This window comes from Lissotriton helveticus, chromosome 8 (genome assembly GCF_964261635.1).
Source record: "Lissotriton helveticus chromosome 8, aLisHel1.1, whole genome shotgun sequence".
NCBI classification, from domain to species: domain Eukaryota; kingdom Metazoa; phylum Chordata; class Amphibia; order Caudata; family Salamandridae; genus Lissotriton; species Lissotriton helveticus.
In genome coordinates this window covers 333,024,050-333,049,655 of record NC_136069.1, presented here as the reverse complement: position 1 = coordinate 333,049,655, position 25,606 = coordinate 333,024,050, and the positions used below count along the sequence as shown (strand labels likewise).

Sequence of the window (25,606 nt, the reverse complement as noted above, 5' to 3'; positions counted from 1 at the left end):
AAGTTGTGGGTTGGCTCAGGGTACAGGCAGTGACCACAACAGACGCTGGGTAATTTGTAACTGATTGATATTTATTTAAGAAAATAAATGGATCCAGGAGCGCCGGACTTTGCTTTAATCCGTCACGGAGTCCGCGCGCCAATGCCGAAAACATGGCCACCGCCGGACTTCCTGTGACGTCATAGCGCGGCGTATGCGGCAACGCTAGACCGCTACACCACATCTCCCCCCTTTGCACAACACAACAATATGTAACTGTAACAGTCTTACTTGCATACCATGTCATATTCTTCGAACCTTCTGGGGAGATTGATCTTCCTGCCCCTTCGCTTCTATGTACTGCAATTCTCCATTCTGGGAGATTGTTCATTCAGTTCAGTGTTCTGTGTTTCACCTACATCCGTGTCTACTCTCTCGATCTCCTCTCTTTGCTCCACTCTCTTCGGATTGTGGGAAGCTTGTTCGTCCTGCTCCTCTGTGGCGCCTTGATCTCTCCCGAAATTTGCAGCTCCCCCACTTCTTCTGGCTCTCCTAGGTGACTCCTCCTTCTCCGGCGTGACCTTCCCGTTTTCCTTCCTAGTGTCCCAATTCTCTATGCAATTGCATTTCGCCATCCGGTCTTGAGACCATATCCTCCCATCGTGAGAAGAGCTGATCTGGTGTATGGTTCCATGACTTGTAGAGGGGGGGTGAATTTGCAGTCTCCCTTCTTCTTCATCGTGGGCTGTCTTACTCTCACCCACTCCCCTCTCTCCAGAGTGGCTTCCATGGCGTTGTCTCCTGTTGTATTGTTCCGTATATACTGCCTGGGCTTTCTCCGGATTCTTCCGGACTACGACAGGTGACCAGTGGCTTTGTATAGTGAGGTGTTTCCAGGCAACGTTGTCTTTCGTGAATGGCTCACGACCTCTCAAGATCCTGAATGGACTATAACCCGTGGTAGTGGGTGTTATGCCTTATGCCCACATCAGTCTCTTGAGTTCCTTCTCCCAGTACTTGCCCTGACTGATCGCCACTTGGATCGACCCCATGATTACTCTATTGAATCTCTCGGCGAGGCCGTTTCCCGCTGGATGATATACTGGTGTGTGTCTTACGGCTATGCCGTTCCTCTCCATGAACGCATCCCATTTGGCAGAGACGAACTGTGGTCCATTGTCACTCAGTATCCCTTTGGGGATTCCTTCCCTTATGAAGGTGTCTGTTAGGAAAGTCAGTATGGTCTCTGTTTCAGTGTTATCCGTCACGTCCACTTCTGGCCACTTCGAGAATCTGTCTAGGAGTACAGTGATGTACTTAGGCGTGCCCTGTTCATCCAGAATGGGCCCTAGAATGTCTATGGATATTTCCTCCCATGGGTTCTCTGGACAGTCATACTTCCCTAAGGGAGGCCATAATACTCTTTGGGTCTTGTCCGCATTGCTGCATTGTTCACATGTACGGACATGTTTCTCAATCTGTAGGTCCATTCCTGGCCACCAATAGTCTTCCTTCATTCTCTATTTGGTTTTTACAATGCCAAGGTGACCTTCGTGCCCTATGGTCAACAGGTGGGTTGTCAGAGATTGGGGGGGACCACCTTGGTGCCCCTTAACAGGAAACCTGGGTTGTCTCCTATCGAGAGTTCCTCTCGTACTTCCCAGTATTGTCTTACGTCTTTGTCCATGAGCCTTTTGTCCGGCCATCCTGTGGTCACGTACGACTTCACGGCATTGAGTGTCATGTCCTTGGCCTACTCAACTTCCCATTCTTGGGCACTTGCGGCCTTCTCCGGATCTCCTGTCATGGCAATTGCATACTCCTCCCATTCGCTGATGGTTTGGTCCTCCCCCCTTTCTTTGGACGCTGCCCTACTTAGAAAATCCGCTACCTTGTTCTTGTGGCCGGGTAAGTATTCTACCTCGTACACGTAGTCGAGCAGTCTGAACGTCATTCTCGCAATTCTGGTTGTTGCATAGTCGTGTCCACTCGATTTTAGCACCTTCACCAAGGGCTTGTGGTCGGTGCGGAGCAAAAACTTTCCACCCCACAGAAACTGTCGGAACCTCTCCATCCCCCATACAGCCGCCAGCATTTCCTTCTCAATGACGCTGAACTTTTGTTCATTGGGGCTAACGCTCTGGATGCAAAACTTATCGTGGTATTTCTCCCTCAGCTGTCATTTGCATCAGCACGGCGCCTAACCCTCGATCGCTAGCGTCCGTGGTCAGCACGGTCAGGGCGTCTTGATCAAACCCCTGTATGGGCACAGCTTCGCAGATGGTATGTTTAATCTCTTCGAATTCCTTCTGTTCCGCTTCGGACCATTTGAAGGTTGTTTTGTCCTTCAACATCTGCTGCATGCAATGAGTCTTTGAGGCAAAGTGGGGGACGAACTTACTATAGAACTCTGCCATCCCCAGGAAGGTTCTAATGTCTTCTTTGTTCTCTGGCGTGGGAGCATCACTGATCGCTGATACATTTGAAGCCTTCGATTCGATCCCTCGATCACTGATTTCATGCCCCAAATAGGAAACTGAATGTACTCCGAATTTGCACTTGTCCCATTGGGCGGTTAGCCCGTTCTGCCTTAGAGTGTCCAGTACTGTCCTCACTTTCCTGTCGTGGTCTTCTCGTGTCGTCCCCGTTACCAAAATGTCATCTTCGAAGAACTGGATGCCTTCCATTTTGTGGAAGAGACGGTACATCAGTTTTTGAAATACAGCGGCCGCTGAGGCCAATCCAAATGGCATCCTCAAGAATTTATAACAGCCGAATGGTGTGATAAAATACGTGAGATGGTTGCATGACTTGTGTAATAACACTTGATGATAGGCTGATGTCAGGTCTATCGTGGTAAACCATCACGCTCCTTTAGTTCTAGCCAGCATTTCGTTGATCTTGGGGAGTGGAAACTTGTTGACCACAATGTTTTTATTTAGTTCTCGGAGGCTAGCCATTCTGCGTTGTCTATCGCTTCAATCACTCCATTCTCCTCCAACCTCTGCAGCTCCTCATGCACGGCTGTCCTACACCTGAACGGAATATTGCGTACTTTATGGCACGTAGGTTGTGCCCCTTCTTTCAAGCAGATTTTATGTGTGAACTTCGCCAATCGGCCTATGGTGTCTCGGAAAACCGCCCGAAATTCATCTCTCAATCCCTGTGCTCCGAGATTCTTCTCGTCCATTGTCATGAGAACTTGTGGGTGTCCTCCCGGGCTCAATTTGATACCCAAGGCTCCTTGGTCTCTCCAGCCCAACACGGATGGTCTCTTCTCGGCTACGTATAGTTTCCCTTCCGTTGTTCTGCCTTTGAATGCAAATGACATCGGGCGGTATTACACCATTGGAATGGGTTCCCCCGTGAACGTCACTGGGTGGATGTCCGATGGTAGCAAGTGATGGCCCGTCCTGGGTGCAAATTCCTTCTCCCATACGCTTCTCTGAATGATCGTGTAGGGCGATCCTGAGCCGGCTACCATGGTCACTGGTATCCCTCCTATGACCATTTTGCACTTGGGCTTCCTGTCGGTGGTGCATTCCAAGCCCAGGACTTGCTCACCTACCATCAAGACTTCCTCATCTTCCTCAGTCTCTCCCTCTTCGTTCTCTTTGTGTGATTCTGGTGCCACATATTTGACTTCGCTTCTGGACATCTTCCTCCTGCACACCTTCTCATAATGCCCAAAGATGCCACAATACGAGCATTTGGCACCAAATGCCGGACAACTTTTGTCGTTGGGAGCATGTGCGTTGCTACCACATCCGTAGCACGAGTTCTTGTGCCACCCTCTCCGTTCTTGTGGTTTGCTTGGTTTGGGGTTGTACCTTTTCTGATTGCGTGCTCCAGGTTGTCCTGTCGGTTGTTTCGCTTCCGTCGTTCTCTTGTCCATCACTTTATACACTGCTGTCCCTTGGTTGCTTTCTTGTTTAGCTGCTTCCGCACACCTTTTGGACATCTCTGCTTTCTTTACCAATGCCACTACTTCTTTCAGGGGTGCATCACCATTCACCCATAACTTCTCTTGTACCGATGTGTTGATCGTCTGCATGATTATCTGGTCCCGGATTAGTTCCTCTTGTAGCACTCCAAACTTGCACGTGAGGGCTAATTTCTGTAACGCCGCTACATATTCTTCCACCGACTCCCCTTTCGTTTTTGTTTTTGGAAGAAATTGAACCGGTCTATGGCTGTGCAGACAACTGGGTGGTGGTGCGCGTCTAAATCCTCCAAGGCATGCTGAAACACATCTGTGTCTGTGGCTGGCCTTTCCTGTTTGACTAGGTGAAGATATTATCGTTGCCCTGCTGGGCCTAAGTTGTGAAGCAGTATTTTCTTGCGCCGTGCACGTGAGAACTCTTCCCCTCCTTCCTCCTCCAGTGCTGAGAGGTAGTTCAGGAAGTAAGGCTTCCAGTCTTCCCAAGGCATCTCCGGCTCGCCCACTTTGGGCAAGAATGGCATCTGGTTCGTCGGGGAAAACGTTTGCACGCACATGTTCCCATTGACGAAGGCACGTTGCTCAGGGCTGTCGGCACTATATGGAGGTGTGGCGCTGCGGCGTTCGTTCACTGATGTCGCGTCGCCTTCCTGGGACCGAATCCCCGCCCCTCCTTGGTCCTCGCCCCTGTGCGCCAGCTTACTTGGCCTTCCCCGGTGTCCTCCGCTTCCTGCGTCCCTAGCGCAGCCATTACCTCTGTACTGCGTCGTGGGCAGCTAGGCTCCTTCCTGACGCCCCTGGTGAGGCCCCGAAGTGCTGGAGCAGCGCTGCGCTATGGGTGGCTGCTCTCTGGGCGTCTCTGCCACGCTCCCGGTGGTGGCACGGCTGGAGGTTGTGCCCGGCCTGGGTGGTGCTGTGTATAGCCCCTGAGTGGGTTCTGGATGCTCCTGGATGGAATGGCACCCTCACGACCTCGTCGCCATTGTAATGTTGTGGGTTGGCTCAGGGTACAGGCAGTGACCACAACAGACGCTGGGTAATTTGTAACTGATTGATATTTATTTAAGAAAATAAATGGATCCGGGAGCGCCGGACTTTGCTTTAATCCGTCATGGAGTCCGCGCGCCAATGCCTAAAACATGGCCGCCGCCGGACTTCCTGTGACATCATAGCGCGGCGTACGCGGCAACGCTAGACCGCTACACCACAAAATACTTCATGACTTAAAACATACGTGGCAAATCCACCTTGACTCAATCGTTCGTGAAATATAAGTATAGTATAATTATAAACAAAGTCTTCAGTGATGGACCCCACAAGTATCACACAAGTGAAGGAAGACCCTTGTTGTACATTTATGACAAAGTCTTCTGCTAGTTTACTGGACAGCAATGCTGCCCATGTTCCGACCGTGAGCCTTGCTCAGATTGATTAGTATGTAAATAATGTGATGTCTTCCTGTCCGCAATTTTTAATAAAATGGGATAAAGTACATCTGTTCACCAATGTGTAATGCTATAACATGCAAAGAATGCAAGTAATTCAAATGCATCCTAACATACCACGTTTTTGTACACTACAAATGCCAATAAAAACAAGTTAAAAAAAATCAATTAAATTTGTTCCCTTTCACAGACTGTTAATAACTGTTAAAGAGAGATGGTATAGGATGAATAAATTGACCTGAATGTGCCTTACAGTGTAGCTGCAAAGCCCCCCAAAACCTTTCTGCGCCCCATAATATTTACGTACACACCACTATCCGTTGATAATATGTGTTGGTGGAATTTGGCACTCATTCTGCCTTTTTAGGGTGGGAGAGGGGCAAAGTTACTTGGTCATAATTTTCCTCATTTCACACTTTCATGACCAATCAAAGGAGACCCCATCAAAGAGCAGCTCAGACTTGAAGGGCTGCCCTATGTTTAGAGTTCTGCAGAACTCAGTCTATTTTAAATCACGTTAAATGTTCAGAGTTCCATGTAGACACTAAATGCAACTATTTATTTCCACGATTTTTCTAAAGCACTGCGTCACCTAGTAGTATTCGAGTGCTGTAAGCAAAACACAGAACTGCACATGAGATAATAGGCTTACAATGAGCATCAAGCAACATCAGTGTGAAAGAAACCAAAGGGTTAAAGGGTAGGATATGGGCATGCTGGGGTGGGGACAGGGTAGTGGGAAATAGCTGATAAGTGGAAAAAAATAATATGTTGAAGAGAGGAGTCTTCCGCAGCAGAGCCCTTCTCGAAGGGGCAGTAGTCAAATATTGTACAGATGCATTTGGTGGGTGGGGGATGTGGCGGAGGTAGAGAACAGGCTGGCGTATCTTCACGCCAGGTGTTTTGAGTCTTTTTCTAAAGGGGAGCATGTTAGAGCCATTTGTAATTGGCTTTACGGGAGTTCCAGATTGTGTGTGAGTAACCAGAAAATGGTGGTCTTTGAGCTTCAGGTGTTTTGAATCTTAGACACTCCAACAGGAAGGAGTGTTTTCTGTGAGATTATCTTGATCCGCCTAGGATTTTCAGCAGTTCAGTAAGGTAGCTGGGTCTGCCAGTGTGTACCACTTTGAAGGGTATGCAACAGAATTTGATTCCAGGCCTCTCTTGGAAGCCATTGAAGATCCTTCAATATGGGGGCAATGTAATCAAATGTTATTTTGCCTATACACATTCTTAATTCAATTGCTATCCCAGCTTCCCTTCCTCTCTACCTGCATGTCTGCTATACTTCCAAATACTGTCCTAAAGTAGCAAAATTTGCAGATACATGTTAAAATGTCCTCTGAAATTGCTGATAGAAAACGATAAATGAATAATAAAGGATGTAAGTGAGGTCCGACTAGGAGACATGGTGGCAACATTGAGGCTAATTCAAAAACACTTTTGTAAATTATAACATTCATAGTTTACCCTTACACATGATTGCCTTGAAGTGATCTGGATAATACACACATAATTCTGGCTTATGTATGCATAAATTATGTATGCTGTAAATTGCATATGTAATTGTATGGTGTTCACATATGTTGTAAACCCACACCTGTTTTTGTAACTATCTGCCAGCACTGTAGGTTTTGGAAACACAATGCAGGTGTGTTTTGGTTAGAAAGTCTGTAGAAGTTAACATTTATCTTTTGTTTTATTTTACATTAATAAATCACATAAAACTGTTACGGAAACAAAACGTTCAAAAGGCATACAAAGCAGTAGACAATTTAGCAAGGATATTTTTTTTAATGTTATTTACCTGAATCATAATGGTGTAAGTTACATGTGTGTGAAATTAATTGAATTTTTGTCCATTAGTATCTGCATAGAGTAGGGTTTAGGGGTACGGGAATCTCCATACCCATAAAAAGGGCTTATGCCTGCCAGGTATTCCTCTATAAATTACCAAAGGTGTAAGTGAGGAAAAGTTGTTTGTAAACTTACACCAAATTTACCTTTGTGAGTAGGCCGCTGTATGTTTTGTATGCACCCATGTATGGCTGGCACTTAAACTCATTCCCATTTGTTTCATGTTTGTATTCCCTGTTCCTATATTTCCCCATTAATTTGGGTTATCTCAAAAGGAATTTCTCATTGCATTGCCAGCTCAACGTAGTGTCTAGCTACCTTCCTTCTCCTCTGTATAATGCATTCCTGTGTCCATCTTCCCCACATTCAACCTCTGCTAACCTTGTGACCATTTCCTGCTCTGCTGCTCACCACTGTCAGTACTCTACTGTTTTCCCCTTTCCTTCTATTCTGTCTTACTCCCTCCCATGAGTCCCTCTCCCTCTAGCTCCCTATTCACTTACTTCCATTTTGCAATGCGCCCTTCAGTGTCCACCTTCACCATGCAGACCTTGCCTGCACTCTCCTCCTCTCCCACCTCTGTAATATACATTGCCGCTGTTCGTTATGAGTGTGCTGTACACACCAATACACCTCCAAGTTTCAGCTACATTAGGAATGAAAGAAATAATTTCAAATCTGAAAACATCTTTCTCAATAAAATGTTCACTAGGCACATGGTAAGCATTTCAGACATACAGCTCTGTTACTGTTAAAGGCCTTGTGCGCTGTGGTCAACTTAAAGAACCCTTTATATATAATATTTTATTGTAGATTAAATAAAATCTTACAATATTTGAAAGAATAAAAACATCATGAAGGAAATCAATGTAACCATAGTTATAAAAGCACTAACTATTGTTAAAATAAAAATTATGACATGTTTACATTTACCAGAATCCAACAAAAGATGATCCTTACATATTTCTATATTATATTAATTAAGAAAACATTCATTACTAGGGCTGAAAGGGTAATCGCCTCATATATGCCATGTTCATTTCCACGGCTCCCAAGAATTTTACAAATATACAATTCAGTGCTGTATCAGATGATTTAAAACATGTTATTACTGCTTGTCTGCATAAATGAATGGCCCGCTAGTTAAATAGCATACTTAACAACCTCTGTCTTGGATCCACTTAGTCCGGACATAAGCAGATTAAATGAATGATGTTCTCCGACAAGTTTACACAGCATACACGATGTTGGTTTTATTTGTCTCAACCAGGGCATTGCATGCATGAGGCCTGGAAGAGCCCTTTATTTGTGTAGTGTAACAGCGTTCATTTGATCTTTGATCAACAATTAACAGAAGACTTGTTATTTCTACTCGCACAAAATATGATATCATTTTGAAACAATTAGGCTACATGTCTGTTTTATTTTTTCTACTTCTCCTTTAGTCTTTACTCAAATACCATTAACATCCTCTGATAAGTTTAATGAGGAGTCTTACATTTGAGTATTTTTATTGCTAGTAATAGTTGGAGTCAGTGTGATTTCTTTTATGTTGAAGGTCGAGTGTACCCATGTAACTTGAACTCTGCCTTTGATTTGCTTCCTGTATCTAGTAACTAGAAAAATCCACTAGCATCTATCAATGCATTGCTATTGCTGCTTCTAGGGTCGTCATGTCTAGTAGTTATTACCAACTACAATATCAGTAACTCAGCGTCATTACATTTATTTGCTTTAAGATATTCATTTAACATGTTTCTGCTACAACCTAGCGACTTGGGTGTTTTCTGAAGTGAAACCGTTTATATAGATTCTTTTAAATACCTTTTGTTTTGTATAAAAGAGCTGCAGACATTCCATACTCAACAAAGTTCTAAACTTTCTCTCCTGTTCCATTTTTCTGCACTTCCACTCCTGAATCGCAAGGTGGCAGTAGGAGACATTGTGAAGGTCACCAACGGACAGCATCTACCAGCAGACATGATCATTTTATCTTCCAGGTCAGATACACTCATAACGTGATTTATGTAGTTACATTGCTGAACTAATTAAATATTGTCTTTATTAGTACGTAAACTTGCTTGGCCTATTGTTTAGTAGAGCAGTGGGTAACTAAAGTTATTTTCTTTACATTAATTCAGAAATTTACAGAAGGAATTGATGGCATATTAATGATAGGTTTTTTCGCAGAAACTTCAACGAACATTGTTCCACCATTGTTTGCTATTTTGTGAAGGGAGTTAGTGTTCTGTACCCTCTATTTAACAAATTGGAAATAGGGGTAGTTTTACAAAGGACGGTAAAGTTATTTTACTCTCGTATTTAACACAGCTGTTATGTTACAAATTAGGCACTTTTTAAATGAATTATCAAAGGAAATTGCTGTCAATATTGTTGTACCTTGATTGTTAAATGTGTCATTCTGTTTATTTTATTTTTTAAATCAATATAATTCAATAGTCTTTCGTGGAACACATACATTGTCATTATATATTGTATATTTTAGTATCAAAATTTGAACAGAACGTGCTTCAGGTTTTTGATGGATTGCAAACAGTTGAATGGATGAGACTTTGTAGTTGTACTTTATTCTGTTTATTTTTGATTATTCACAAAAGTGCAAGTTGTGTTCACGCATTGTGTGTTATGTTAGGGATACCACTACACATGATATGGAAAAGTCAATGACAGAATATGTTTTGGATTCATCCTTTCAAAAAGCAAATAGGTAATAAATTACCCAAAAGTCCTTCTGCTGGAACGACTGTTGGACATTCAGAACTCAAATGTGAATATACTGCTTGGCTATTGGTCTGTAAGTTATTTTGAGATATGGGGAGTGGGTAGAATTAAGGACAAAAGTAAGGTGCACTACATGGACAAATCAAGAGGATGTAAATTCTTTGAAGGTTCTTATTTTTTATTAGATTTTCTTTGGAAATCAACAACGGCACTCAGCCAACGCGTTTCGTTCCCCCTTGCCACGGGAACTTCGTCAGGGCTAGTAAAGTGAAACTCAGACATATATACTGGTACACACACACACACATAGTTTAATAGACCTTCATGTACCCATCTACATAGACTAATTGACATGCATGTACCTATATACACACACACACAGACAACATACAGATGTAGACACAGAAAACGCACATATATTTACAGGCACCCAGGAATGCAGGGAGAAGCAGAAGGAGGAATGGACTGCCAGGCAGATGGATAGATATGAAGATAGAGAAATGGATGCCAGACAGATAAATGTATCCAAAATTGGTCCCAGGAAGATTCAGGCTTCATTTCAACCTAGCTTTTAATATTTCTGCTGAAGAAGCTTAATTCATGACAGAGAAAGAAGAGATCACTAGTTTCTCCATGGAAAAAGTATTTATTGTGGCTGTTAAAATAGTTAAGCCTGCAAACCCACCCAAAATTAATATGTAAGATTGCAATCTCTTGTCCCATTATATCTGTCATTTAAGGTTACTGGAACACTGCATTATGGGTGGGAAAACATTTGTTTTCATTCAGCAGTTAGTGAAAGTTGTTTGTTAGGCGAATCCAGTGGTGCTGGCACAATTTTCAGAGTGGGATGCTGCCATCAACTCTACTTCACTGAAGTCATAGGGATTGTGAAAAATTCAAGTGTCTCACGAATAATAATGGTAGCAAATGAGCAATGCCCATTCAGCAGGAGAGAGGTAAGGGTGTGTGGTATGTAGTGATGGTGCATTTTGGAGCATAATGAATCAAATCTATTACTTGTACAGACTACACATTTTCCAATAAAATGACCACAAATTTCGTAACCTGCAGTTTTACCAATTAAACTATAGTGCGCAAATGATAATTTATGAACATTGGATACAAGTAAAGTGGCTTGATTTGTTTTGATCCTATTAAAAACTTGGTTTTCATCAGATTTACAAAAAAAAATATGCTTCAGTTCTCCTTTCCTAACTGCTGACAAATGCTGGAATATTAGTAGAGTTTATTTACAGGTATGTACGTTTTGTTGCTGGTTAGGGAAACACTGACATCCTACAGCCTTTACTGTTGCCCCCCTTACTCCAGCAAGATTGTCAGATTGTTCACCTTACAAAAAGCTCTTACTTTGCAGTTAGAGACAGAAAAGTAAACACCAATCTCCGTGTTGAAAAGAAGACATAGCCTGACATTTGACCCTTATCTTTGAATGCATTAGAATCTGCCAAGATAAAAATAAACTTTAATGGCATCCTTATTGCTCATTCACCTTCTGAACTCCAGCATGGTTATTCTGGGAATGATGTAGCACCCCTTCCCCTGAAGGCTGCGTGCAATAATTAATACTTAATAAAATCTTACCAGGTTTCATTTTCTGTTCCAAACAAACCAACGCACTTATTGTTTGTCTTTTACAGTTTAATCTGTGACTACATTTTTGCTCTCCCAAAAAATATTTAATTCTTTCCGTGTTGGTATTTTGCATCTCCTCACCATGAATTGCCAGAGGCGTTAGTTAAGCTCAAGCGTGAGGCTTGAATAACCAAGGCCCTAGAACACGACAACAATCCCTTCCAACATCTCCCCTCATGTCAGCTAAAATTAACCTCAGTGTCCGAGGAAATTACAGTAGAGCTAAATAATGGTGTAGGCAAACATTCACATGGGCTTCATTGACATAACAGCTTGGTCTGCTTTGAGTCTTGTGGCATTTATCAAGCTTTTTTCTAAACTCCAGATGCCTTGTGCAGGTGAGCACCTGAATATATATCGTTCTAAGGGGAAATTAGAATGTGGACACTTTCCAATGTTCATTATTTTAATAGTGGCCTAATAAATAGTAAATGAGAATTAACATGTAGAATACAAATACCAAGTTCTAAGAAAATCCTGATCTATAGTTTTCCCCATGAATCAATGCAGCTGCCACCTAACTCCTAAGGTATTTCTCGGTCACACATTTTTTTCTCGTGCCATTTGTTCATCCCTTAACCCATGGTATGTTCATTAGACCTGTAACAGGCTGCCACAGAGTCTGCTTCTTAGCAGCACATAGGTTGTGAGCTGACTGGATAGTTTGCTGTAGTTCTCAGACACATAGAGAACCACTGTGCCCACCTTAATTTCTGTGACATTTTTCGTCCATTTCGTACTTCTGTGCTTTCTGTTTTTGCCTTCAATGGGTCTTACTCAGCTCGAAGCAAGTGGCCCAAGAGGTTACCATATCTACTGTGTGTGTGTATTTCTGTTTGGGCCAGTTTGATTGCCATGAGGTGTTCTTTGTTTACATCATATATGCTTTGATGTTTACAGATGTGCTTTATTGATACTAGTGTTGGGCTCTTCACCTTATATGTTTTTATATTCTATCCAAGTAATTGACTATTGCTCAGAGTAAGTGTATACATCCTAGCTGCACTCGGACCCGATTGATCTGGATTTAGGCATGTACATTTCCTACAGGTATATATATAGATATGCTTACATACCTGTATTTCTGCATGTGTGAATCCAGAACTACCAATGGCAAAGGTAGTTTCACCAACTCAAAGAATTTGCATTCACACTATATTTGCAAATAGAATCTTTGTGAGTTCTGTGAAATTAGAACTCTGATTCGTGCGTATATTTATTATTACGTTTATAATTTTGTGAATCAGACCTGAGTATTTATAGATGGTTTCTAGAGGCCTTCTTCAAATCATTAACTTATCGACTAAATGGAACATCTTTTGTAAACATAGACAGTACAATGTGCAACACTGATCTGTGTTAGGAAGTCATGCTTGAAAGAATGCTATGAATACTGATGGGCGTTATTCAAAAACTCTAGGCAATAGTGCTTGTTCCTTTATGAAAATAATAGAAACAAGTCTGCCCATTGTAGGGTAACTGGGTTGTTGGTGCCTTTTTTGCACAAAAGTAATGACTGAATTGAGAAATTCATTGAACTAGGTTAGCATTTGGGGTTTGCCATCAAGGATGAAGTTCATCACTAATGCAATCAGAATGTTGTTGGATGTGAGGTATTGTCTGTGTGGGTAGTGCGTTTTTTGACAGCATTGAAAAGACAATACAGCCTCTTAGGATACCAATTTATCCCTTTTATCTGCAATATTCTCTGATAAAGAGGACATTAAAATCAAATCTTTTGTTGTGCCATCTCATTCCATCTTGATCCTATTTGCACACATGTGGATGTTCCCTCTTCCTATAGCTGGGTGTCTCCAAAGGTTTCAACTAAAGGGTCACTAAGAAGACATGTTTAATGTCTCACGTCTGCCGGTTTCATTTGTAAAATGGTAGATGTCATAAATGGCGTTATTCATTTGAGAGGAATGTACCCCTCTCAAACCAATAAACCCACTCCAGTAAGGTCAAAAGACAGTTCTGAGAGAATCTCTGCTCAACCAATGGTAGCAATCGTACAAGCAGTAAGCAATGCCTGTGTATGCTGAATTCAAGCATTACCAACAATTTTAAATTAAAGAACCAACACAATACAATTCACAAACCAATTTAGAACAATAGTGAACAATTTATTGAGCAGAAAGGCACCAAGATCCTCAAAATAAGGTAACATGAACCAGAGATATGAAGTTGAAAAGACAAAAGTTGCCTATACATAGTCAAGCACTATGGAAAAACAAGTTTGTGGTGGACCAGGAACTGGTACAATTTCAGACCGACTGGAGCAGAGGTAGGATACACCAAGCATGTTTTCCTGGTCACCATCAATGTAATGTAGTACCTTCTCCAACAAAGTGTCGGTCTGCACGCCCTATTTAGGGTTGAGAATACCATCAGCTTTCCATTGACAGAGCCCCTGTTGCCTCTATCAACTGAAAGCTTCTTCCAGCTACATAGTATTGGCCATCGAAGGACAGGCATTGCATCACTCTCCCTAATTATGGTGGACATAGTGGTGTCCTTTTATATCACAAGGTAAAACCTGGCAGTGATGGACAGAAAAAACAAATAAAGACCCCCATGTCCAGGGAAAACACTCCCTAGGTTTGGCTATGTTATTCGTTGTTTTTCAAAAAGCTAATTAAAAGTCTTTTGGGTTCCCACCCACCAAGTGTTTCCTACCTTGACAGGAATTGTCATAATGGTAGTTTCTATCAAGGTACAGAGATCGTGGTTGATGATAATCTAACAAGGTGGCGGGTGTAATGTCCACCACCACCGTGACAGACTGATTTCCATCTGCCAAGCTCTTAATTAGGATCCTTAGTCTCTAACTGTTAGTAATGCTTTCTCTGGACAGTCCGTCAGCACCCCCTTTGTACCACTTTGTTCGCCATAAGTTGGCAGGGTATGCTCAGACGTGAGTCCCTTGCTCACTTTGCCACTGGATTCAAGCAAGCCTGGCTGAAGACGGCTGAAATGCCAGAAACCGGTCCTAGTAAGCTTGTTTCAAGTCCAGGGAAGGCATGGCTTGGCAGTTCGGGCTGGACTGTTCCCATGAGGCACAGGGTCAGACTGATTTGCAAATGCCCATGTCTGAACTGGGGTGGCAGAGTGGGCTAAAGAACTGTGATGGATTAAACCCAGATCTTTTGACTGGGTGTGAGTGTTTGATTGGTTCAGATGCTTGTCCTTCACCACCCCCTTTTGTACCACCTTCTCTGGACTGTCCTGCAGCCCCAGCTCCTCGGGCAGAACCCTGGGCACGCGGTCTGTCTCCAGCCAGGTGCTCTTTAGTGCGCTGGGCCATCATGGGGGCAAATGCCTTCTGCTTTTTGTGTCACTAACGCAAGCCGACAGGAAGCTAACAACTTGACCAATGTAGAGCAGTTACACTCCCTGGGTGCCTGCAGGCTTCAGGAGTACCCGAGTCCTTGTGCAAGTCCCCTTCTTTTATATATATGTAACAATTCCTAGGCAATTAAGATATATACAAGGGAACTAATATATGTGGAGGAGAGGACAATCAATACAAAAAGTATTAAAATCATATAATTTTTAATAAGCAACATCAAATAATACACTCAAATATACAATGCATCACACTATAAACTACACATAAATGTTGACACTAAAATTGAATAAAGAGAGAGCAATAACCAATAAAACATAAAAGGGGGTGGCAAGAGAATGTTTCTCGACGCGCGTTTCGGCGTAGAACAACGCCTTCTTCAGGAGCCACAATTTTTTTTTAAAAAAGTGTAGACGTACACCTGTCTCTTACTAATTATTTAAAAGAACCTCTGTGTTGTGCAACAAGGTTTTCAGAAAGATATAGTCCCCTTCTTTCAGCAAGGGCCAGGAGTCATAAGTTCACATTCTTCTTCCAGCAAGATCTTCTTCTTCAGATTCAGTCTTTCACGCTCAGGGAATGTTGTGAGCAGGTGGTGGTGGAGATGGCAGATTTATTCAGTGCACTAGCCAGTGAGTCGAACAATTCTACTACCCAATCATAACAATTTTCTTGCACCCCCTTCACCTTCTTTTGATGCACTTCCTCTTAGTCTTACTGTAAAATAAATCCAGATCTCCTGTTTCAAGATGACAGGACCCAGCTGCCTCAGCAGACCTATCTTAAGTTTTTTGGCCACTGCCCTACCTGTGGCAGTTTAGATATCCTACTGCTTCGAGCATAGTCTAGAAGTAACAGTTGGATGCATCTGTGCTGTTGTGAAGTTTACACCCTGAACTTACACAAAAAAATGCAGTAATCCAAGGAGATACTACCTCACAACAACCGACCAGAACTGTAGTGCGACAGATTGATACAGAGTTTTTTCTACTAGTTCTATGATTCAAGGTGGTCATAATTCAAGTCCAGACTAGAACTTGACCACTCACCTAAAGTCTAGATTCTGCACATTGTGGCATCAACCCCTCCTTTTGGGGACAGCCTTTGAATCAGCAGGCAATCTGATCAGAAATTTAAGATTTTATGATATACATTTGTGTGTAAATGTAAATGTAAATGTACATGTATTTATATAGCGCATATCACCAACACGGCATCTAAGCGCTTGCTTAGGGAACCCGTCCTGGTATTCCCCTGTGAGAAACCCCTGGCAGGGTGTCCACAAGGTGAAAGCCAGGCATCCCACCGCGAGGGGCCATAGTGGAGATTAAGCAAGCTATTGCCCAGAGTCGCAGAGTGTGACCCCGCGAGTCGAGTAGGCACCGGAGCGAGAATTGTCGAGTCTGTGAAATTTTTGAGCCCGAGACCCACCGAGGCGGGGAATCGAACCCTGGTTCACGGTCGATCTCAGCTTCCGGGTCTGCCGCCTCTAACCACTGAGCCACGCTTCTCCACTCCATTTAAAGATGCAAAAGGTAAACTATGGTTAATATGAACAAATGTAACCACTAAGGATGAGATTTTAAAAAGATCTGTGTAGTGAGGAGGTAATAAATAATGAAATCTGAAATTTTGTATTTAACAATTGTAGAAAGAGCACCTACCTCTAATATAGGGCAAACAATTTAGCTTCAACGGGTTGGTTGTCCCTGATAGCATAGTGTATTTGTTTTTAGAGGGATTTTGGGGCAGAGTTCAAGAATTTTCCAGAGTCTGGGGGGGGGAGGTCAGTCTGCTATAAAATATTGACAGAGCAAATGCAACACTCATTTGTTACTGACATCTTTTGCCCATGTGTTGTTGAATATCTTAATTCTACCTCCCACATGGACCTTGATAGTTACAAGGTTTTCTGGCCACATAAAGCTGAGAAATGACCCACAATGGATAAGGAGGGATGAGAGAACTTACCACAACTATGATATTGATAGCTGAGTGAGGTGAAGTAAGGTTGTCTATGGCCTGATGGTGGCCAATTGCTTCTATGACGTTTAGTGAGGCCCTAGTCTGAGGAGAACAATGCAATTCGAATTCTCCTATGCATAATTCGGCAAGCACCTACTGCAAAAGCAGGAGAAAGGTGCTTACAAAAGATCCAACCCTGATTGCAAACAAAAGTATGATAAAAGACAAGCCCATTCTACAAAAAAGGAGATTGGTTCCACTTTTAACTCCAGAACCATTTACGTTTGGTGGGAAGAACGAGAAGCAGAAATTCCACTTTTTAAAGGATCCAACGGCTGCAATTTATATGCCCACAGAAGAGGTGCTTGGCTTACAAAGTCCAATAAAACTGATAAACTTGATAACTCCAAAAAAATCAGGAGAAACAAGTCCTTCTCACTTGGAACCACAAACAAATCAACAACCACAACAACAACAAACATGTAGAAATGGACAGGAAAAAAGCGAAGGAGTAGTTGATCAAGAGAAAAAATCAATTAAAAGATAGTTGATAAAAACTACAGCGCAGATACATCAATCATCGATTACGCAAGAAAAAGGAAGGAAGAAGAAAGTGGAGACACTGGAAAAGGGCAAATAGAAAAAGGAGAATTAGGCCAAACTGAAGCCAAGAAAGTGCCCAAAAGTTAGAGTGTTCAAGATCCTTTCCATTCTTAGAGGAAAAATAACTTATTGATGCTCTAGAATGCTATACACAAACGGAAGAGGTTTTACAGGCAAATAGGCAAGGGAACATCATAGAACCCGACCCTTTTCAAAAAGGAAAACGGGGGACGAAGAGGGTGCAGCCTCAACACCTATTAAATTCTCATTTAGCCCGGACCAACGGGAGGAACAAAATAATGAGAAAAGCGGTCAACCCCAAGAAAGAGTAAAAACACAGTCGCCAATCACAAGCTCATCAGTCAGCAGAATTGATTCAATATCGGGTATTTTGATGCAACCCAATAATACGGCACCAACCAATTGGAGTGAATCACTGTTAAGAACTCTACAACAAGCAATTGATGTCTTAAACTTTCAATCTGATAAATTAGAAGTTCAAGTAGATTTAATGAACCTAATTGCAGTGCATATAGCAGGAAGAAATACAAAATTTGATATAATCACCACACAAATCACAAAAGGAAACATAAAGATGCTCAAACCAAATACAAATCTTCGGATCAAAGTTGTGGATGTGGCCAGATAATAGACAAACTGGAGTCCCTGCCTGAAATATTGACAGAAATTTTGTGTGTTGCACAATCTTCAGGAAATATAGGGGAAATACTCTCAATAGAGAGCTGGCATCCTGGTATACAACCCCCCTCCCCCAATGCTTCAACTTCTTCACTTGCCACCCTGCTGCATACGATAGCCGATCTTTCCCTGAGACACGCTTATTTCACGGTGTTAGGAGATTTTAACCTACACGTTGACAATCCTTCCTGTGCACAAGCGTCTCTCTTAATTGAGACCTTGCAAGGACTAACTCTGTCCCAACTAGTGAAGGGCCTGACTCACTCAGCAGGTCATACTCTTGACCTGATATTCTCCAACCATCCCGGTATCACCTCTCTCCCTTCACTGCCCCTCACCTGGTCGGACCATTTCCTTCTCCCTTTTGAACTCACCATCCCCTCACTCCCCCTCCTTCTACTCTGAATGGAGAGACAGGGAGAAAATGGCATAAAGTCACCTGTGACGCCATTGATCCCTGCTTTTCCTATCAGTTTGATCCTTCTATGGACCTTAACGAGGAAGTGGCAAAATACAACTCCGCTCTTTTAGCTGCTATCGATGTCATCTCCCCATTAAACCCTATTACCTCCACTAGATCTAGGCCCTCTGCTCCTTGGTTTTCCCTCACTTTGCGGGAGGAAAAGAACCGATGTAAACAGCTGGAACGCAAATGGCGGCAGACATATGATCCTGAGTCAAAAGCAATATATAAGTCCGCGCTGAATAAATTTCAAAAATTAAAGCGATCTACGATGAGAGGTTACTTCTCACAGCTAATCAAGAATGCTGAGAATTCTACTAAAATCCTTTTTAAGATAGTGAAGGACTTTGTTAACCCTCCTGCCATGATGGCTCAGAGTTCCCCTAGCCAGGCTCTAGGCAACGGGCTTTCTGATTTTTTTCAGGATAAAATTATTAAGTTATCCTCCTCATTTGAAACAATTCTGGCCCCCTCTCCGACCAGTGATACTGACTATTGAATTCCTTTAAAGAGCTTACTCCTGACTATTGAATTCCTTTAAAGAGCTTACTCCTGAGATTGCCACTAAATTACTCATCCAAGGTAAATCAGGGTCACCGCTGGATCCAGTTCCCGCTAAGGTGATGGGCAACCTTGCCCCGGTTTTAATCAGCTCGATCAGGAAGATCTTTCCTTACCTCCCTTTGGACCATTATCCATGCCCTGATCACGTCGCATTTAGATTATGCCAACCGTCTTTATGCTGGCGCTCCCCTTTACCTTATTGAACGTTTACAAATTGTGCAAAACGCAGCTGCGCGACTGATCGGTAATATTCCTTTCCGCCACTCGGTAGCATCCTACCGGAAAAAATTGCACTGGCTTCCCATCTCCCGCCGTATCCAGTTCAAAGCTTTGATCCTGGCCTTCCGCGCTCTTAACGGGTTAGGCCCGGGTTACCTGAGAAAGAGACTCAAATTATCTCAATCTGTCAGATCGTTGAGGTCGAACAGCCTACGCCTCCTGGTGGTACCCCGATTTCGCCGTGCCAGGAGCGGGGGCAGAGCGTTCGGATTAGTTACAGCTAAACTCTGGAACAGCCTCCCACTGGATCTTAGGTTCATTGAGTCGGAGCCTCTGTTCCGATGCAAACTCAAAACTTGGCTGTTTACCACCTCATAAGCAGCTTTCTCTTCTCTTCTAGCGTGTAATCTGTAGCGCCCGGACACCCCCTGCGGGGGTAGCCATGCACTTTATAAGCTTCTTAAATAAATAAATAGAACAAAATGGAGGAAAAATCAGAACCACAGGACAAGAGAAGACGAGGCCCTTCCCCCCGCATGACAATAGTATAAAATCGATGGAAGTCAAGGAAACAAATGAGGATAGTAAAGGACAAAGTGGAAATAAAACCACAGCTACACACAGTATATCAGTTAATCAAGCAAAAAGACAACATAAAAGAGTGCGGAAAGCCAGGAACAACGTCGTTAAAAAAGCTATACAGGAAAAAAGTCAAACGTACGCAATATTCACCCAAAAGTCCAATAAAATTGACCAGGGTGGAAAAACCACAAAGGTAGTGTTAAACAGCCCAGGAACGAACACATCAGATAGTACGGGGAGTCCCAGTACTTCGATGCAAGCAAACATAAGTCACCAGAAATCATCCACAGGAAAACATTTAGTGACGTGAATGTGGGAGTAAAAAAGACAAAGAACATAAAGGCAAAAGAAGAGATGGAGGAAAAAGGTTGGAACATAAATTAGTAAAAAAAAAACAAGAAATAGAAATAAAATTATTGGAATCGCAAGTTTTAACTTCAAACATAGAAATAAATAACAGGGCGCAAGTAAAAATAAGTACAAGGAAATTAGATGTTGAGATGCCAGACCAGTCAAAAAGAGCATTTGTAACATTAGAACCAACAGGATTGCAAACAGAAAATGCAAAAAGTATTCGTAACAAAATAAAAATTACTTTTAACAAAGAAGGAAGGACATGTAATCTACCAATTGAAAGGGAAACTACAACGGAAAATGCTTGGCTAGATATAAGCCAAAAAACATCAAAGACAGAGGCAGGAAAAACCAACGTGGTAGTCTTAACATCAAATTCACCCCCACAAGAAAGGGCTATGGTAGAGATCATGAGCCAAAACTCAGACAATTGCCAAGATCCCAGTATGAAGGAATTTGCAACACATCAAACTCAAAACCAACAAAGCGACTCATTAGAGTTTGGCTACAAATTGATCTTTATGCCAGAATATTCAACCAAAGGTAGACTGGATTCTTTAAACAGGGGGAACCTAATGAGACTATTTAAGGAGATCCCAAAATTAAGAAAAATTACATCAGCAGACCTCTTGGTAGTAGAATTCGTACAAATGGATAAAGGGACAAAAACAGAGGCAACCAGTACAACATGGGCATCAAAAGAAATAACTGAGTTGATATATTCAACAATAGCGGTCTTTGAAGCTTGGGGCATAACATTAGCATATCCAACGTGCATAAAATAGCCATATCTGCTAGTAAACGATGAGGCAAATCAGTCACCTAAAAGAAATAAAAAATCAACAACTTCCGTTTTGGGGGGCAAGAAGTACGAACCCAACACATCAAGCAAGCCAGGATACACGTTTAAATAGCCTAAACACCAGACAGTCCGATTATCAATCTGAAGAAAATCAAGATTGGGTCTGGGTACCACATATCTTGAACCTACATTGATCCTGATGAAAATATAAATGATAGAATGGAGCAGCGCGGAACAACTCAATCGATCATTCAAAAGGAGGAGATCAGATAATAAGAATTTGCTCCTGGAATACCCATGGGTTTAGGGAAATGGAACAAGATCAAGAAACTCTCCTTCCTGGGAAATTTGACCATAATCCTATTACAAGAAACATGGAATTTAACACCAAGACACATAGTAGGATAAGAAGAACACCACGTTATGGCTGAAAAAGTTTCAAACTATGGACATCCTAGGGGGGTCTATCCACTTACATAATGGTAAAACACGACTGGAAAGTAGAGGAACTGGACTCCGGAGTAAATTGGATACAAGTTATGAAACTGGAATGTAGACGCCCCTCTTACACAGCTTTGTGGAAGTTATTGATATTAAATATTTATATTCATCTAGAAAATAAAAAGAAAATGGAAAGATTGTCAAACTTGATAAACTTAATAAAAACTTTGCAAGTAATGTATCAAAATTATGAGATGGTAGTATCTGGCAATTTTAATTACAATTTAATAAAGGGCCGCCTTAATAAGATCAGATGCCAAAGTGGGCCTGAATTAAACAGATGGAAGCAAGACTTGGAATCCCTAGGCCTTGTCATTTTGAATGGGAACACAAAGGGAGGCCAACCAGCGGGAATTACATTTTTAAGTGGAAAGAAAACAATCCACTATAGATTATACAATAATCAGTAAGGACCTTTTGAACTTAGTTGATTATTTTAACATAAAAATTTGGCCAGAGGGTGACCACTATCCACAAGAAACAGTATTACACTTTGCTGCATAAAAAGAGCACAGTATCCTTAGCTGTAATGCATGAAGCACATAACCTAAGGAGACTTAAATGGAGAGGAACAAATATTAAAGAAATAATGGACGCAGTGAATATACATGTGGAGAACAATGAGTCACTGGGCACCCATTTATTAGTACAGGATTGGGAGAACCTGTGCACGTTCTTGCTAGATACATTTCCAGCAATCCCAGCAGGCAATGCCTTGTACGGATTCAGAAAAGAACCATGGTATAATATAAAGATGACCAGAAGAGAAATATCTCAAAGGAGGCAAGAGCAATGGCCTCAGCAACCAGAATGGGAAAAGAAATATGCAACAGCAAGATCACAAAAATGAGAAAGGTATATAAGGAAATGTGCAGAGAGGCAAAAAGAAGACATACTGAAAACCTCTAGGAAAAATTGCTGTGGGCAAGCAAATTACCGAATAGCAGCGGATTGTGGTGATTAATAAATAAACTAACAAAGGGAACAGAAATTCACCAGAATGCAGGAATAAGTGCATCAGTTTGGACACAATACATAGAAAAATTGTATAATAACATACAAACAGGTACTCATAGGTGGGTAGATATAAGCCCAGACGAAGCAGAGGAATTAAATCTGAAATCAACCTCAATAGGCAGTCCCACGTTTGAAAAAGGGCAACCTGTAACTCAAGGCCTAATACCTTTTACAACAACAAAACAATGAAAGGTAGTGATAAAAAAGCTGAAATCCTCGGTGCAGCAGGGCCAAACGGCCTTCCTAATGCCCTTTTCAAGCAAGACCCGGAATTTTGGGCCAATTACCTCGCTCCACTTTTCAGCCAACTGCATTCGGAGAATAAGATGCCACATTCCTAGAGAGGAAGTCTATTTCACCCAATTTATAAAAACGGCAGCCGAACAGAACCTGGGAACTATACACTAATTGCCCTTATTGATGGAGAGGCAAAACTTATTGAATCTTATAGTTTACAATTTTTGCAGGAGTTGACTGAGGAAAAAAGAATAATCCCGAAATTGTCAAACAGGTTTCAGGCAGGGCATGGGCACCATCACAAACCTGGCAGCACTAGGGATCTTAATTGAAAATGCTGCAAGTAAAAACAGGTCTAATAGCATGCTATATTGACTTGAAATCTGCTTTTGACAGAGTGCCGCAAGACCGTCAGTGGCTGAAATTGAAAGAATGGGGATTACCTCAAAAATTGATGGATACAATAATATCTCTATACAGCGAAACTTGGGCTACGGTGAAGCTTGGAGACTGCAGCAGAATATCATCAAAGATAAAAATAGCCAAAGGATTAAAACAAGGATGTGTCCTTTCACCAGGCCTATTTAATCTATACTTAGCAGACTTAAACAACTACTTGCTACAGACAAATGGCCATCCTCCCAAACTGGCAAACGAGTCAATTCAGTTCCTGCAATATGGGGATGATATTGTGGTCGAGAGTCAAACCCCAATAGGGCTGCAAAGAGTCATAAACAAACTGACCCATTACTTTGATCTTTTAAGCTTGGAATTAAATGAGACAAAAACCAAGGTGGTGCGATTAGCAGGCCCTAGATCAGGAAAATATAAATGGTATGCAAAGGGATCACAAATTGAGGAAATGAGCTCATATAAATATTTGGGCATCAAATTGGGCCGAAGGATGACCTTTATGGATCAAAACATTAATATAAAAGAGAAAGCCCAATCATTAATTTTTGCCTACAAACAGCTCTATAAGAAATTGCAATGTCCTTCCCACGGCCATCTTTCAAAAATAATGGCAGCAAAACTGCTTCCAACTTTGTCCTATGGCCTGAAAACCTGGCACGGTCAAGAAATTGCCATTTTAAGCAAACTGCAGACAAAAGTATATAAAGCGGTTTTTAATCTCCCTAAAGGAGCATCTCCAGCACAGATACACCTGGAATTTGGCCTTCAGAACCAGGAATATCAAAGAAAAGCAACATTTGCAAAATTGTGCTGGAAATTCAGAGCATCGGAACCTGGATCGCTGAACAATTTATGTCGGGCCGAAATACGATCTCAGCTTGATAAAAAAAAAACAACTCATGAGGCGATTTCCTGTGTACAGCCCTGGACTTATAAGAGATTGACAAAGCCCGGAATAGCAAGTTGGAAAGAACAACATTTAATAGAGCGTGTAACACCATGGCCAGGAAATGATCATTTATGGAGGATAAAAGAATATTGACTAAACAACGTCACACCTGGGCGGTAATAAACTCGTATACTAAGCTAAAACCACAACCTTACTTAATGGCGCACTTTCCACTATCATTAAAAAAGAGATATATGTCGTACAGATTATGTGACCATAATTCGAAGGATTTGGTCCCTACCTGGAAAAACAAACAACCAATTGAAAATTGCCGTCTGTGCGGATATCGCAAGGAATCCATATGCTACTTGATGTGCGCTTGCGATTCCTTAAAAGTCGAAAGAAGGAAGCTGCTAAAAGCATCTGTTAATGACTTACAGATTCGTACTTGCAGACAGGCAGTAACAAGCTGGATGGGGGGCTCTTCAAATATTTAAATTTGTCGCGGTGTAAAATTTATGACCCGAGTGGACAACCTCTTATTGAAAGCGGACAAAGAATAAATGCTTGGGGTTGGAACATTCTGGGAACTTTATAGAAATTGTAAATATATTAAAAGTTTTACTGATAATATGACGTTTTGTAAACCTCGATAGTTATACATTTTATCGTGTGCTTTATTGTTGTGATAAACCAAATAAAGCGGTCTTTTGACTGACTGACTGATTATGCATAATTAGATTCTGAATTCAGGGTCGGACAAGCTTCTGTCCCAGGAGTAGGTTTTTCTGCAGCATGGCCCTTGAGGCATTCACCTTGCAAGTATGGGTCAAGAATTGTCAGTAAGCCACAAAAGCTATGACTAAAGCTAGAGATGTGGCCTGCAGACTGCCGAAGCACCATCTGTTTCTCGATGATTTTGAGGAGAGAAGCAGTAATTTGCTCATCCATCGCAGGCAAAATTTAGAACCTGAAAATATTTAAAGTAGGGCTTTTTCGAGTAGTAGCCAAAGATTTAGCCTTTTGACTAATTAGTGAGGCAGTGTGGCTTTCTGTAAGCATGTCTGCACGTTCCTGTATGAGTCTGTGGGGACAGCATCCTCACTGTCCAATGTGGTCATACTGCTCAAACTGGGTAGGAGGGAGTTCAGTGTAAGTGCTTCCGAAAAGTTGACATCAACCACTGGATTGGGCACATTTTAGGCTAGTGATCTAGTATTGTCCTCTTCATTTTCCCTGTAATCCAGAAGAATTGCTTTCATAGTTTGTTGGTTGGTAGACAAGCACGATGCTGAGCTCAGGGTTTAATCTGTTGAACATTATTTCAAG

At 41.9% G+C, this 25,606-nt stretch overlaps 1 protein-coding gene across 2 annotated transcripts in view; it reads left to right on the top strand.

Annotated features, from left to right (window-relative positions):
- Positions 1 to 25,606, top strand: part of ATP8A2 (ATPase phospholipid transporting 8A2) — a 1,791,179-nt gene that overhangs the window by 250,211 nt on the left and 1,515,362 nt on the right. For both annotated transcript variants that reach the window (XR_013599395.1, XM_078655985.1), the window contains exon 6: positions 9,148 to 9,221. Coding sequence is in view for 1 of the 2 variants with exons in the window: in XM_078655985.1 (XP_078512111.1) it covers positions 9,148 to 9,221 (74 nt within the window). In the remaining variant the exon portion in view is untranslated. The remainder of the gene's footprint in view (positions 1 to 9,147; positions 9,222 to 25,606) is intronic.